This window comes from Cyprinus carpio, chromosome A6 (genome assembly GCF_018340385.1).
Source record: "Cyprinus carpio isolate SPL01 chromosome A6, ASM1834038v1, whole genome shotgun sequence".
Taxonomy (NCBI): Eukaryota; Metazoa; Chordata; class Actinopteri; order Cypriniformes; family Cyprinidae; genus Cyprinus; species Cyprinus carpio.
Genome location: NC_056577.1, coordinates 13673241 through 13688797, shown reverse-complemented (window position 1 = coordinate 13688797; position 15557 = coordinate 13673241). Strand labels below are relative to the sequence as shown.

General features: G+C 37.1%; 1 protein-coding gene across 7 annotated transcripts in view; it reads right to left on the bottom strand.

Annotated features, from left to right (window-relative positions):
- LOC109080016 (regulatory-associated protein of mTOR) overlaps nucleotides 1-15557 on the bottom strand; it is a 229024-nt gene that overhangs the window by 29769 nt on the left and 183698 nt on the right. For 4 of the 7 annotated variants that reach the window (XM_042758119.1, XM_042758118.1, XM_042758121.1 and 1 more), the window contains 4 exons: nucleotides 14713-14831; nucleotides 6592-6695; nucleotides 6089-6305; nucleotides 5642-5752 (listed from right to left, as the gene is read on the bottom strand). In XM_042758119.1, the coding sequence (XP_042614053.1) occupies nucleotides 5642-5752; nucleotides 6089-6305; nucleotides 6592-6695; nucleotides 14713-14831 (551 nt within the window). The remainder of the gene's footprint in view (nucleotides 1-5641; nucleotides 5753-6088; nucleotides 6306-6591; nucleotides 6696-14712; nucleotides 14832-15557) is intronic. The other 3 variants (XM_042758120.1, XM_042758122.1, XM_042758124.1) reach the window with 1 other exon arrangement.

Sequence of the window (15557 nt, the reverse complement as noted above, 5' to 3'; positions counted from 1 at the left end):
ACTGGAATAGAGCTCTTCTCTCTCAAGATGGATCTCTCAGTTTGCAGAAAAAAGTGTTCTCATCTCTGTTATCCATTATGCACATTTCCAACTTATGTCCAGATTTCTCTCTGTTTAGTATACTTTCTGAATTACTGCACGAGTTGTATAAGAACACTGGCTTTCTTATGTGCTGTTGTAAGTAGAGGTTGAACAATATGGATTTTTTTTTTTAAATGACTGATCCATTATGATATTTAGAGAACAGTGTCGCCAATGACTAATAAAATACAAAAAGATAAAACTGTAATTATATAATATAATGACAGAAACAAAACTGATGAAATTAAATCTAAATATTTACACAACATTTAACAGAAAATATTTATAATAAATAGACAAAGCATTATTTGGTAATTGACTCAAGAGGTAACTATAATAATTATTCTGTAATTACAAAATAACTACATCAATGTCATTATTAAAGGGATAGTGCACCTTCAGTTGCTGGTCCCCATTGACTTCCATAGAATGGAGAAAAAAACCTCATGCAAGTCAATGGGGACCAGCAACTGAAGGTGAACTGTCCATTTAAACTCTCTGGACTACATTCTGTGTTTGGTTTGGAAACTGTCATTGTATGACGTGTTGAGGAAATTAACACCCCTGTTACATCTATATGCATCCTGGTTGAGAATAGGCAGGTGAAAATAATGGTCGACCTCCATTTCACCTTAACCAATACCCATCATCCCCCCACCCCACCCTCAATATATATTCACAACTTTGTAAACAACCTTACTGCTCAAAAAATAAAACAAAACATATAATCATCACAGTCAAAACTTCAGGGACCAGTTTTGTCATTTAAAACCTGAATCACCAAGTCAATTAAACTTCAGGGATTGTGAATCAGTTTCTGGTCTTTGGTGAAAATGAAAGTGATAACAGGTGCACTGGAATGGCAACAGCAAGACAACACCCAAGGAAATGGTTTTGCAGGTGGTGGGCACAGACAATTGCTTTCTCCTTATCCTTCCAGATCGATTTTTATCTAGTTTTGTGTTTTGTTAGGGTCCTTTCTCACTACCTGTAGCATGAGGCAGTACCTGCAACCCAATCAGGTCGCATAGGTGTTCCAGCTTCTCCAAGATGGCACATACATATGTGTTGTAGCAAGGAGATTTAGTATGTCTTCTAGCACAGTTTCAAGAATATGAATGAGAGACCGGGAGATGGGCAATTACACAAGGAGAGCTTGGCAAGATAATAGAAGGGCAACAGCCCAGCAGCAGGACTGCTCCTGCTCCTTTGTGCAAGGAGGAACAGGAGAAGCACTGCCAGAGCCCTCCAAAATGAAGGTGGCATGTGAGCCCAATGTACTCTAGTTGGATCTGTGTTCACCTGCTGTGGAGAACATACAATACCTGAAAAAGAAAACTAATAAAAACAGTAATATCCCCTCCACACTTCAGAACTGTGGGCTTTCACACAAATACACACACACACACACACACACACACACACATCAACGTATCTCCCATATGAGTAGACTTTCTTTGACAGCAGGAAGCACATGGCCTCAAAATTAAAGTTGACTGACACCACATGACGCCAGTAGGGGTCAATCAATATTCATTACATAATTAATAAACAGTTAATTCTGCTGAAATACATAATACATCAAACAGTTTTGACGATATTGATTATGCTGCTAAGGGTGTTGCACAGTGATACACAGAACCTTTGGGTGAAGTGGTCACAACTGTGTTTAAACAGGATTAAAACACTGCTGTTGACCAATCAGAATCAAGGACTGGAACTAAACATTATACATAATTATACTAGATTGTGTATGCTCCTTTCTTGATATTTTATGTTGTTTTGTTTCCAACACATTATTGATTATTAATGGGTCTTGTTCTCTTGCAGTCAACATGAGGTATTACTCACAGTTCTGTGCCATAGGCTGTGTGTGTTTCTCACTGATCACATACTGATGGGATGCATTTACTGCCTCAGGACTGGACACAAAAATGCACATGCACACACACACACACACACACACACACACACACACACACACACACACACACACACACACACACACACACACACACACACACACACACACACAACACCCATGTCTCTGCTTAAAGACAAAGAACAATACTTGTACATGATAAAAACAAACAGCTGATAAATAATGACCTTCTTTACTGAAGTACTGTGGCGGTGCTGTATAGTAGTTGCGTTATTGGTTGATTTTACCATGGTCCTGGAATGATTACCATTTTTATACATCATGGTATTTACATAGTACACCATGGAACATGCCCACACTAACTTTTGTTAGTGTGTGCTGATTATAAGCACACATATAAATTCTAAATTCACAGTTGAAAGAATGTATAGAAAGAATTGCATAGCACAGACCTATTGCAAAGATCAGCATCAAAGCAGCCAAACACACATATTTTTTAAATACTGCACACTGATTACTGAAGCAGCAGCAGTTTTATTTGTGTGTGAGGTGTCCCCTTTGGGGACAATGACGTTTGGAAGCTCTAGTTTGGGTGGGAACAGGCAGAAAGGGTTTTCTCTATCATCAGCTTGTGTCTGCTGAGTCTGTATCTGGTCAGCCTGCTTCTCAGTTTCTTATCTGACACTGTGTACAGATACCCTGCCATAGTGTACTCTCTCTGTAGAGCCAAATAGCATTGCATTTTACTCTGTTGTTGTGTTTGGGTTTGCCAGTGAGTGATGCAGTTCTGTTTGAGTTGTGCAGTAATCTGATTCATTCTGATGTTGTGATTCAGAGCATCAGTAGATGTTAGTGAAGCATCAGGACTGAAGCTCTGGATCAGCTGAGGGAGGGGCTTGCTTTCTTTGCTCATCTCTTGGTGTTGCAGGATTGGTGGTCACTGAGTTTCAGATGTTTCCAGAATTGAATTGCCCTTTTTTGTATCTTTATGATTAGAGGATATTTGCCTAATTCTGCCCTGCATGCGTTATTGTTGTGTGCCGGTGCACGTGTAATATATTTTTTACAGATTTTTGAATGCAGGGTCACAATTGGATGTTTTTCCCATTTGGTGTAATCTTAATTTGGATTTGAGAGTGGACCCCACACCTCACTGCCATAGAGGGCAATAGGCTCAATTACTGATTCTAATATTTTCATTCAAATTCTAATAGGGATTTCTATAGGACATTTCCGTTTTATGGCGGAGAAGGCCCTGGGTGCTTTATCTCTCAGTTCATTCACAGCATGATTAAAGTTTCCTGTGGATGTGATTTTCAAACCCAGATAGTTGTAGTGTGATGTGTGTGTTATCTGGTTTGTGCCTAATGTATATGTGTGTTTTGTGTTCCCTGGGATCTGGATCTTTTCTGAAAGATCATGATTTTTGTTTTCTTCAGTTTGACTGTCAGGGCCCAGGTCTGGCAGTATTGTTCTAGCAGGTCCAGGTTCTGTTGTAAACCATGTTGAGTGGGAGACAGCAGAACCAGATCATCTGCATACAGCAGACATTTGATCTGTGAGTTGTGTAGGGTGAGGCCAGTGGCTGCAGATCGCTCCAGACTGCTCGCCAGTTCATTGATGTAAATTTTAAATAATGTTGGGCTTAAGCAGCAGCCCTGCCTCATGCCACACTCCTGGGAAAGATACCTCATATGTTTGATGCCGATTTTTACACCACATTTAATTTCAGTGTACATTGATTTGATAAGGTCATAGGTTTAACCTCCTATGCCACTTTCAGTAAGTTTGTAAAATATTCCTTATAAATATAAATATAATAAATATAATTTATATTTTATAAATATATATTTTTTTAAATTCGATAAAGCATGAATATATTTTACCTTTATCTTGGTTAACATGTTTTTCAATTAGAGTATGTAATGTATAGATGTGGTCAGATGTACGGTAATTTGGTAAAAATCCAATTTGACTTCTGCTTAGTACATTGTGTGTGGTGAAGAAGTCTAATAGTCGAGCATTTATTATGCTACAAAATAACTTTCCCAGGTTGCTGCTCACATAGATGCCTCTGTAGTTGTTAGGATGAAATTTATCTCAGTTTTTAAAGATTGGTGTTATCAAGCCTTGATTCCAGATGTAAGGGAAGTAACCTACATTCAGAATCACATTGAATAGTTTTAGAATGGCCAACTGAAATTTACTGCTTGTGTGTTTTATCATTTCATTTAATATCCCATCAGGTCCAGATGCTTTTTTGAGTTGGAGGTTTTTAATTTTTTTCTTTAAGTTATTTATCAATTAATATGAAATGTAATGGGTTTTGGTTATCTTTGCTAATTCTAGTTTTCCCAATTGGTTGATTGTTTGATTTTGTTTACAGTTTGTGTCTGTTTGTACTTTATTAAACAATGTTTGGAAATTATTTTCCAAATTTCCCATATTTCTCCATTTTGGATTGCCGATTCTTCGTGATCAGTTTTTTTTTTTTCAGATTGTTCCAATTATTAGTGTGAGCATAGGTGTTATTTAGAAAGTTATCGATCAGCGCTTGTATTTTTTGGCTGCTAAGTGCTTTCTGATATTCTTCAGCACTGTTTTCAGCCCCGATGTTGTACATTTTACTGGGCTTTGTGTTAATGTTATTTTCTGTCTTTTTGAGATACACAGTGATTTGACTGTGATCAGACAGAGGGGTTAGTTCTCTAACAGTGAATGATCTGAGAGATGAAGGATCTATGTCTGTTATCATATAATCAACTGTTCTATTCCCCAGAGGTGAGCAAAATGTGAATCTCCCTAAAGTGTCTCCTTTCCCATTCTTTTTTACTATATGATCATGGTAATTTCTGTGGACATGGGAGAATGTGTTATTAATAACAGTCAGTTTGTTGTTGATGGAGTTTCCATCAGGGCCAAGAAGGCCTTTCCCAGTTTACTCGTCTCAGCAAGAGTGGGTCTTTCATGGCCCCTCAACTTAGCCCAAAAAGTCAATTCCAAATCTGCCTATTTTGGTATGACTAAGGAGGTCATCCCTGAAGCACTTGTCTATTCCATTTTTGGCCAAAGAGCCATTCCTAGTTCCATCATCTCAGTTGGCGAGATTGTTTCCAGGTCCCTCTACTCAGCCAAGAGATTTGATTCTTTATCATAGTTTTGTCTTTACTGTATGTCTGCCATGCCCTTGCTCTGCCTCTTTTTTCATTTTACCACACCTCTTGTTTAGCTCTTGACTAGTTCATGTTTTTTTTTGCTGTTTTTTTTTGCTGTTTTGCTAAACCTGCTCCCCATATGCCTTTTCAGATTGTTTTGCGCAATGTCCTTATTTCTGTATTCTCTGTTCCTATTGCCAGAGCATTTTAGTGTATCCTGCCAACCAATCAAGCTCTCTAGTCTTTTTTTTTTGCCTAATCTTATTTGGTTTAACCCCATCAAATCTGCTCTGCGTGTTCCTGTACCCTGCCCAGTCCTGTAATTCCCAGGCGGAGACTCTACACCCTGCCCAGTCCAACTTAGCCCAGTTTGGTGTGTTCCAAATCTCAAGTACTCATTGAAAATGAGGGCTGTTTTCTGGTTACACTCTCCTGCCAGGCTCTGAATTTTCCTCTGTATTCGCCTCTGTATTGTATAGAAGTAAATTAATTAGTTCTGACCTCTGATCTGTGCAGCACTCACCTTCATGACGGGCTGAGCAAAGTATTTTGCACTCCAGTCGCAAAGACCCGTCTGCAGACTCACACTGATGAAGCTCCTGTGAGCGGCTGCCTCATCTCCATCCTCGGCAGTCTGAGAAATACACAGACAAATGACAACAGGCATCTGAATCGGCAAAAGCTCTGTGATCAGGTCTTGTACTATGACCTACTGACTGTGATTTATCCTGCTTATTACATGACATTAAAAACAACAAGCTCTACATAAAATTAACACTGAAGGCATCCAAGGCCTTGGACACTGGGCAATGAGTGGTAACACTGTTTGTGGTTTAATTCTGCGTCTGTGCAACAAAATAAGAAAACCACATGGAAGCAAAATACAGTTTTCCTGAATCATCTGACATGTCAAATAGACAGTAAAGCTGTTTGTGGATAGATCTGTTGGAAACCAATATCACTGTTGTACCTGATCAGGGCCCTTGTCAAACATCTTCCTGGTGCGTGGGAACTGCTGCGAGTGGGGTGCCTGACCACCCAGAGTTGGTGTGTATGGTGGCCGAGTGGGCAGCCCCTCTCGAACTGGTGGTTTGGGCACTTCATTGGTGAGGCTGGAGCTGGAGGCACCAGGCATAGGTGGAGATCCGCTGGAGGGAGATGAAGAGGGTTTGGATCTGTGGGAAGCACTACAACACCAAGAAGCATGGCCATAACACACAGATTAATGCGCTGCAAAAAAACAGGGCCAGCATGCACTGCAATGCTGCATGTTAAAATAAAGTCAACAGCAATAGCCAAGCACAGCCAATAAATATATTCCAAAAAGAGCAGGATGTTGCTTAATAAATGCAAAAGAGAGCAAAATAAGGGAGATGCACAAGCTATTACATTCTGCTTAGTCACCAGTTATTCAAAAAAAAAAAAAAACTATGTGGTCTAAAATTAAATACATGTATGTATAACTCAACTCACCCTGCTTGATGTATGAGTGTTCCTTTGCTGGTTGGACTGGCAGGTGCTGACTGGGTCAGAGAACCTGAGTCCAGAATCCTCTGTGTACGAGCATTCATGGTGGCCTGATGTAAGAAGAAGTGGTAGAAGGCAGATGTATTACAAAAATGTAAACGTCTAAAACTGTGCATAACATAGTCCTGAGTGTATTAAAAGCAGCAAAAATTTAAGGAGAACCTACATTAACAGTCTAAATTTACCATCTACCAGTACCAGCAGTGACTACTGTGCCATTTTAAAGTTTTGTACCTAAGTGCTAAAAAATACTTTCTGGTGGCCCTGTAGGACTGTAAGTAAAATGCTATACAGTTAATGTATGCAAATACAGAGAATTCATCTCTGTTTGAGCTACAGTCCTAAAGACAAAAGCAACAGCAAAACTTTTCCTCATAACTTTAATCGCAGCCTAAAAGGATAAAAATTTGAAAATATACTGTTTATAAAAACATAGGAAGTTGACTTATCTGCTTCATCTAAATCTAGTTAACAATCCCATCCTCTCATCGCCATCTGGAGAGATGGTCTAATCTGATTTATATGCTAAAACCTGCTGGGATGCGAAAGAGAGGTAGATTCATCTTGATTGAGTAGACGGAAATAAAGTTACAGTATTCTGTGTTTGGGCTGCAGATCAAACATCAAAACGCTTGTGTTTGTGTCCCACAGATTCATTAAATTAAAAACTAAAAAAACAGATAACGAAAAGATATGATGTGGGTCACTGAAATATAAACAATAATCAATGATAGGGACAGGAGGAGAGATAGATACATAAGACCAAATAAATCAGATAAAAATAAATACATTTATTTATGTTCTTAGTTACAATCCCCATAAAAGTGAGACACCAGCTATATTCCAAAATCTAGCGACTTGCCTTGCTACAAGTGTCCACTGATATTATGCACCACAGTGGCTTGAGGCGATCTACAATAAAAGTGTCAAAGCAAAACTTCCATATGTTCTGTAGTTGAAGTCCTTACAAGCAACAACTTAAAACTGGATTCAATAGAGTTTGCTGCTACAATGTTGATAAGCCAGCAGCTTGATACTTAAAAAATAAAAAAAATGCTTCACACATTAAAAATATTATTTACAATGATTAATTTTTATTACACATTTGTTATTTTTTCAAGTAGCTTGTCACAATGCATTTTGGTATTTAAGATGCTTATCTTTTAGAAAAGCCATGTGTCGTGAGCATACCTTTGATGCCCTAAAATGCTACTTTTTATTTCATAATTTTATAGTTGCTGCTGTTATGTTTTTCCTCTAATTCCAAATCTGTTGTATTATTTAAATCCAAGAAATAATGTAGAAGTATAAAAGCAGAGGTATCACAGTGGCAAGGGGCTGGAGTACCATTAAACACTCTGCCTCCACACTGTAAATAATTAGTGAAAAACAAAATATAAGCTCATCTTATTGGATTCTCATGTGGGATTGAATTAATATATACTTGAAGTGTCGACATGAAAAATCAGATCCTAGATCATTAAAGTTACAAAATATTAATTGAATACACTGCTGTCCTAAATATTATGCAATTGGTCCTAGTTCAAAAAATTGCAAAAAGTGCCTGAACGATTTATCATTTCTAGTGTTTTTATTTATTTATTTTTTTTTAGTGTGATTTGTACTTACAAGATGCAATTTTGTATTGTAGTAGTAGTATATTACTTTCGGTGGTGGTGAATTGTCTTTCTACATACTTAAAGGGATACTCCACCCCAAAATGTCAGCCGCGCTTTGATTACGCTTTGATTTGAAAGAAAACAGCCCATCCTTGTGGCGCGGCTGACACAGAAGAGCATAAGCTGCCTGCGTTCAGCTCATATTCTCCAAAATGGTACTACGCTGATGTGGAGAGACACAGAGGAGATAAATTGTAGAATAAAGTTGTTATTTTTGTTTTATTCGCGTACAAAAAGTATTCTCGTCGCTACATAACGTTACGGTTGAACCACTGATGGCACATGAACTATTCTGACAATGTCTGTCATACTTTTCTGGACCTTGACAGTGTATTTTACTCAGCAGTATATGGGACAGTCACAAGCTTCCCGGTTTTCATCTAAAATATCTTAAATTGTGTTCCAAAGATGAACAAAGCTTTACAGTTTGGAACGACATGGGAGTAAGTGATTAATGACAAAATTTTCATTTTGGGGTGGAGTATCCCTTTAAGGAGATGCACCTTCCTTTCACCAGTGGAGTTATACTGTACTTTTAGTGCTAGCATGGGTAAATGTCTAGGTAAGTTAGAACATAACAGCCTCTGATAGAGTGTGTGTGTTATTTTGCACTGACTGGACTCAGCAGGTCTATCCATCACAGCACATATGTCAGCATGACTCATTGTCACCTGCTGCTCAGGAACTTAAGAAAGGTCAAAGACAAAACAAGTCTGATTATTGGAAATTTAAACAACCTTTGAAAGTTCTGCAATCATGGTTTAGAGACTTTTCAACATTAATCAGCATTTGCAACACTTCAAACCTCTGCTTTAAACCTAAATTCCAGTGATAGTTATTTTGTTGTACTCAGACTCAAGCTGATGTAGACATGATGCAAGCAGACCTGAGAAATCAAGCAAGAATGTCTCATAGTCTGTCAGAGGATTTTAGGAACTGGCTACCTCTCCTCTCTACATTTTGAACTCTGTAACAGGGTCAAGTCAAGTCACCTTTACTTGTATAGTGCTTTATATAATACTGATTGTGTCAAAGCAGCTTTACAGTGTCAAACAGGAAAATAGTTTGTCAATAATGCAAATGGACCATAACAAAGAGTCATTTTTCAGCTAAAGTCAGTTCATTGATAATTTATTGATGTCATCATCCAATTCAGCTCTCTTCCAATGTGTCTGTGCAATCAGTCAAGTGTCTCCAACTAAACAAGCCAAAGGCGACAGTGACAAGGAACCAAAAGTCCATCGGTGACAGAAATATAGAAAAAACAATGGGAGAACCAGACTCGGTCAGTGGCCAGTTCTCCTCTGGCCACAAGAGGGGATTATACCAACAATTTCAAGCTTCAAATTAAAAATAGTATGGTGAACACAAGATGGAAAAAAATATTTTTAGTAAAGGAGAAAGGTGAATCAGTCTGCAGTAACTGTGTGTTTTCTGAAGTTTCTCTGCATCTTGCTTATGCTAGATGATGTCAAAATGAGAGTATTTTCCAGAAATCAAAAACCCCAACTAAAAAGATTTATAATGACAAATCTATTGATTAATGAAGCCTCACAGAGCTCTGTGAACCACATATGAAGCCAGTTGTAAGGTGCTGCATATGGCAAAATCATGAGCGTAAATTGTAAAAAATGTTTACCTCAACATTTATATAAACTTACATGAACTCAAATGAACAGAAAACCAAAATCAAAAACCAAAACATGTGGGTATATAAAGCTTGCCACTGTTTTAAGTTAGCAGTTAAGCTGAACTTCTAAAAACCCTTGAGCAATGTAATTATGAGGAAGTGCTTTGAAAATGTAGTTTGCTAAGCTACTAGCTACTCATAATTTGAAGCAGTTAAAGATACTCTTTTGAGAAAAGAATTTGTTACCAAGATACTAAGGGAGAAAAGCTAACTACAGTACACTGAAGATCTGCCAGTTTAGTACACAACACAGCAAATTTCAATCAAAATAGTACAATATAAAAGTGCTGATTTATAGTCACTAGGATAAAAACAAGCCTCAGATTTATACATTTATACTGAAAAAACAAAACAAAATAAAAGACAACCTGTGTCGAATACATAGCAATGAGCAAACTAACAAAATATTCACATGAATTTTATCTTTTAATTTACATTTTGAACAAACCAATAATGAATTAGACTTAGCAATGAAACATATGAGAGAGAGAGAACTGGACAAAACAATTGACTAGAATAAATCAGACAACCCTGCTGCAAAAAACAGCATTTGCTGGTTGGGTATGTTTATACGCTGGGATGCAGGTTTATGCTGGTCCTTTGCTGGCTCATGCTGGTCCTTTGCTGGTTTATGCTGGTCCTTTGCCAGCACATGACCAGCATAAACCAGCAAAGGAGCAGCATAAACCATCAACTCAGCGTCAAAACATTTCTAACCAGCATATGCTGGTTTTTTTAACAGGGAACAAAGGGAACAAAGAATGTTCCCTCTGCTTTCTTAATATTAAAGGCAACAATGTGAACTTGTCACTGGACAAGTTGCACTATTTAGAAAACAGCAACTGAAAATGTAGTAAAGTTAGCAGTGTCTATAGTTAGTTATACAGACAGTGCAGCATATGGAAGTTAAATAGTCGGTGAGTGGAATAGTGTAGTGCTCAGAGTGTTAAACGCTAACACTGTGCAACATGAGGGTAGGGACTAGTTAGTCTCAGCCTCAGACTTCATGCCCAGGGACCGTTGGCTGAATGTCTGATGCATATGGCACACAAAATTGAAAACACTTCAGCAGTTTCAAAGTCGTCATCAGATTGGTTGAAATATACAGGATTTCTGGGAGATTAACATTCCACCTGGAAACAAATATACGTTGAGCCCAAACCCCCTCTTGGAAGAAGAAAACCGTCATATGTTTATAACTGTGGCAATGAGTGCTTATCAGGATCAACTAAATGCTGGATTTTCAAAAGTATGTGAAATATTTAAAGGGGTCATATGATGCAATTTCAAGTTTTCCTTTCTCTTTGGAGTGTTACAAGCTGTTCGTGAATAGATAAGATCCCTAAATTTGCAAAAGACTAAAGTCTCAAACGCAATTAGATATTCTTTATAAAAGTTAAGACTCGTCCATGCCCTCCTAAAACACCTTGTTTAAACACGCCCCCACATGTCCACGTCACGATGTGGGAAGATTTGCATAACGCCGCCCAAGTGTTCACACAAAGAAAAAAGGCGTAACCTTTGATTCTTGCTGTTGCCGCCGGCGCCATGTCGAGGAGATGCTGTTTCGTTGCAAAAGCAAAAATACTTTGTTTGGCCTTCCAAAAGAGGACACAACTAGAAATCAGTGGTTAAGTTGTATTAACAACACTGTTCCAGAACAATTCAACCCAAATATTCAGATGTGTGCAGCACATTTTATGGAGGACTGTTTCCTGATCGTGAGAGAGAAGACTACAATGCCGGCTGTTCTGACTCACAGTCTGTACGTTTAAATGTGTAAAGGATTTTTTGTGTAGTGTAGAGCAGCGGTTCTCAATTCCAGTCCTCGTGCCCCTCGCTCTGCACATTTTGTATGTTTCTCTTATGGCTTCAGACATTTGTTCTATTCAAATATAAGTGCACTGCAAAGTGCATCACAGGATATTCCGCCATGATTCCAGTTCGAAGCGAACATATATGTTCCATTCAAAGTGCATTGAAGGGTGCGAGACGGGAATTTAATTTGTATTTATTTACAGAGGTATATGATGTCACACTTGTCCGTATGTGAAGACGCTGCGCACCGCAAATCCGTGAATGAATGTTCCGAAGTGAAGTAAACTTAAACAGATTTCCCCTGTTCAAGGACTAGGGAGCAATGAACACTGTCTAGGGACCATGTCAATGGGAACACAGTTCATGCACGGAGCTCACTTCTAATGAGCTGATTATCTGAATTAAGTGTGTTAACAAAGAGAGACATGCAAAATATGCAGAGCTGGCGGGTGTGAGGACTGGAATTGAGAACTGCTTGTTGTTTGTCATTTCTCCAATCACAAATGCAGACATGGTTTTATGTAAAAAAAAATTATGTCCCCACTGGATGCAACAAATGCCTCGTTTGTAATGGGTTCTATTGTTTTTTCTTGCTGTGCGGTGTTCTGACCGAGACACGCATCACAGTATGGCAAGGGGCGTAACATCTCCGTAACACGCTTGAGGCATTCGGCCAATCACAATGCACTGGATAAGCGGCAAATCAGAGCACACCTCACTTTTCAGACCGTTGAGCTTTGTAAAAAATGATGCGTTTCAGAAAGGCGGGGCATAGAGGGAAACAATAATGTACAGTATGTGGAAAATAATGTGTTTTTTGAACCTTAAACTGCATAAACATTTCATTAAACCAAATACACAATGTATCAGTTGGTAATAAAGAAACTCAATGACATTCATATGCAGAATTAGATTTACTACAAGTGCTTCCTTGATCAAATTCACTGCATTCATCCACTTTCATTACATAGAATAGAGAAATGTGAATAATCTTAAAAACACTGGGTCTCATTCACTAATAATTGCCTAGATTATTTGTATTTATACACATTCAAACTTCTCAAGAAAACTTTCTGCCTAATTCACAAAATGCATGTAAGCACATGAATTTTTTTGTAATCTCATTCTAATGTTAGTAAATTTGGAGCATTCTAAATGAGCAGACGTGTGCACAATGTTATTCTTTTGCATAAAACACTCCCAAACTATCTGTATATAAGAGCATTCCGTACAACCCTTCCTTTACAGCCTTTTGTGCAAAGCCAAGTGTGCCATCCTAAGAGCATCATTAAGATCAAATACAAAATTTATCTTAAAAAATGTTATCAAATTTTAACACCGGTACTCAACCATAATGAGCTTTTTACTGCCATGGGTACCACTGCTGCCGCAATTACAAAATGCATTTGCAGTTATTGACCGCTAAGTGGCACTTTAACCACAGACTTCAACAAGTTATCAGGTTAACATATCAAAGCGTATTTTTGCAAGTAGCAGTTAGCTTTGCCTGGCCAGTGGACCTGATCTGATTGTTGCAGTAGGTGGATAATCTAAGAAAGACGCTGTTAAATTAATTCATATTCACAGAAGCAGTTATAGTACTTGTGAACTTATGTGCGTTTGTTATTTAGAAAGAATTTAAGCAGCATAGTAAATGTCAAGACTGTGAGCCTGTGATTAAGTTTTATTGTATGCTACACAGTTCTACACTGCATTTTAGATTTTTACACATTCAACAGGTGTGCTGTATTATTTATATTACTGAATCCTTTGTTATATTATTCTTGCTGTAAAATAAAGAAAATGTGGTTTATTCAGTGGACCATTAAAAGTGGTAACCTATTTAATATATGGATTTATAGGCTATTCTAAATGTCAGTATTGCCACATTACTTATTACTTTTAAATGCTAGAAATTATAATAATTATTTGGTAAAAAGATATCAGCTCACTAGCATGCCTTATTACTCATTTGTTTTAGTTGAAACATGGGGGTGTTTTATTAATTTGCAACTGCATTTTAGTTCCATTGTTTAAGTTAAATTTGTTTAAAATTGATCATTGTTTCTTTTTTAATCATGGAAACAAAACAAACAAAACAAAATATTCTTACAATGATTTAACATATTTAATAAAAAGTGAAGAACAATTACTTAATTCATGGACTTTTTTGGCATTAGCGAATTATTAAATATAATTTTCAAACCTTTTATGACATTAATCCAGTCACAATAGTGACAAAGTAAATATGCTATCTCCATACTCATAATTCTCCCATTCACAATCTACCTTTTTATATCATTATGGCATAATGCACACTTCTTTAAATGCATACTAATCTGAAATATTGGCCAGTACTAGATTAATGGCTAGTAATCTTAAATACTGGCTAGTAATTATATGATGAATAATTACAGAGATTAAATATTATAATATCACTGTTATTATTACCAATTGTTATTACTAAACCAATATTTGGAACATTAAAAAGCAGAATAATGTTTATAATTTTCTAAAATTACATTTATCAATTCCTCTGTTTTAATCATGTATTTTAATGTTTATTAATGTTCCAATGAACTTTCAATGTAAGTGGCTCACTTTTTTAATGAGGGACGAGTTGAATTATAACACTACAAATGCTGTTGACTGATTCTACCATGTATTGAACCCGGAATATTTCTTTAAGAAACTTTTCACACTAACAATGTTCTATTCTACCATATTTGCAGCACAAAATGTTCTAGATCTGAAACACTTTAAAAAAATTAAACAACACTAAATATATAAATATATACATACAAGCAGAAATAGCAGATATAAATATGTGAGCACAGTGAAATGGGGCAAATGTAAATAGGCTCCCAGGAATGTCTGTACCTTGTATGCGATGCTGTTGAGAACCTTCATGGCCAAATCAGAGACGTCTGGAAATGGATCAGCTGCAAGATGCAGTAACACCCTCCAAATCTGAGTATATACACTGTTAAAAGACACTCCTGAAAAGAGAAATCACATTTCAACACATTTTGTTAGTTTCATTTTAAATAAAGGAATTATGCATGCGGTGCATTCAATAAGGATTTCTGTGGAAACACAACCAGAGATTTAAATTGGAGTTCAGATCCTCCCTATAGACATTCCTTTCAAAAAGGTACTGTTGGGAACCTGGTATACAGTGACACTATCAAAATACAGTGCTACTTTTATATGGTACTGAATGATTAAGATTTTTATATACAATGACAGTTAAATTGTACTTACAAGAATACCAAGGTATTGCCATGAATAACACATTAAGAAAACATAGCAATATTATGGTACTTTCATTACATCAGTATAAATTTTAATTTTATAGGGAATAAACAAATACCGAAGCCATCTCTCTTTTATTTAGTCATACCAGTTTGTACAGGACAGATTAAGGTAAACTGTTTATGATTTTGTCGATACATCCAAGAAAAGAAACAGATTAAACTGAATATCCTGTACAGTCATTAAGGTCTCTAATTACTTCACCTCCCTGTACCAATAAAAGCAGAACTATCGATTTACACAATATTAAGCAAGCAGATCTCATCCATCTTTTATTAGAAGCTGTCATTACTGTTATCAGGATGTCATTGACTGCTCCGGAAATGATGTGTTTTCATAAGCAGGAACCAGCTGTGGGAACACGTTGATTTCAATCTGACATTTTCTCTCCTGTCCCTGGAGTGAACCAG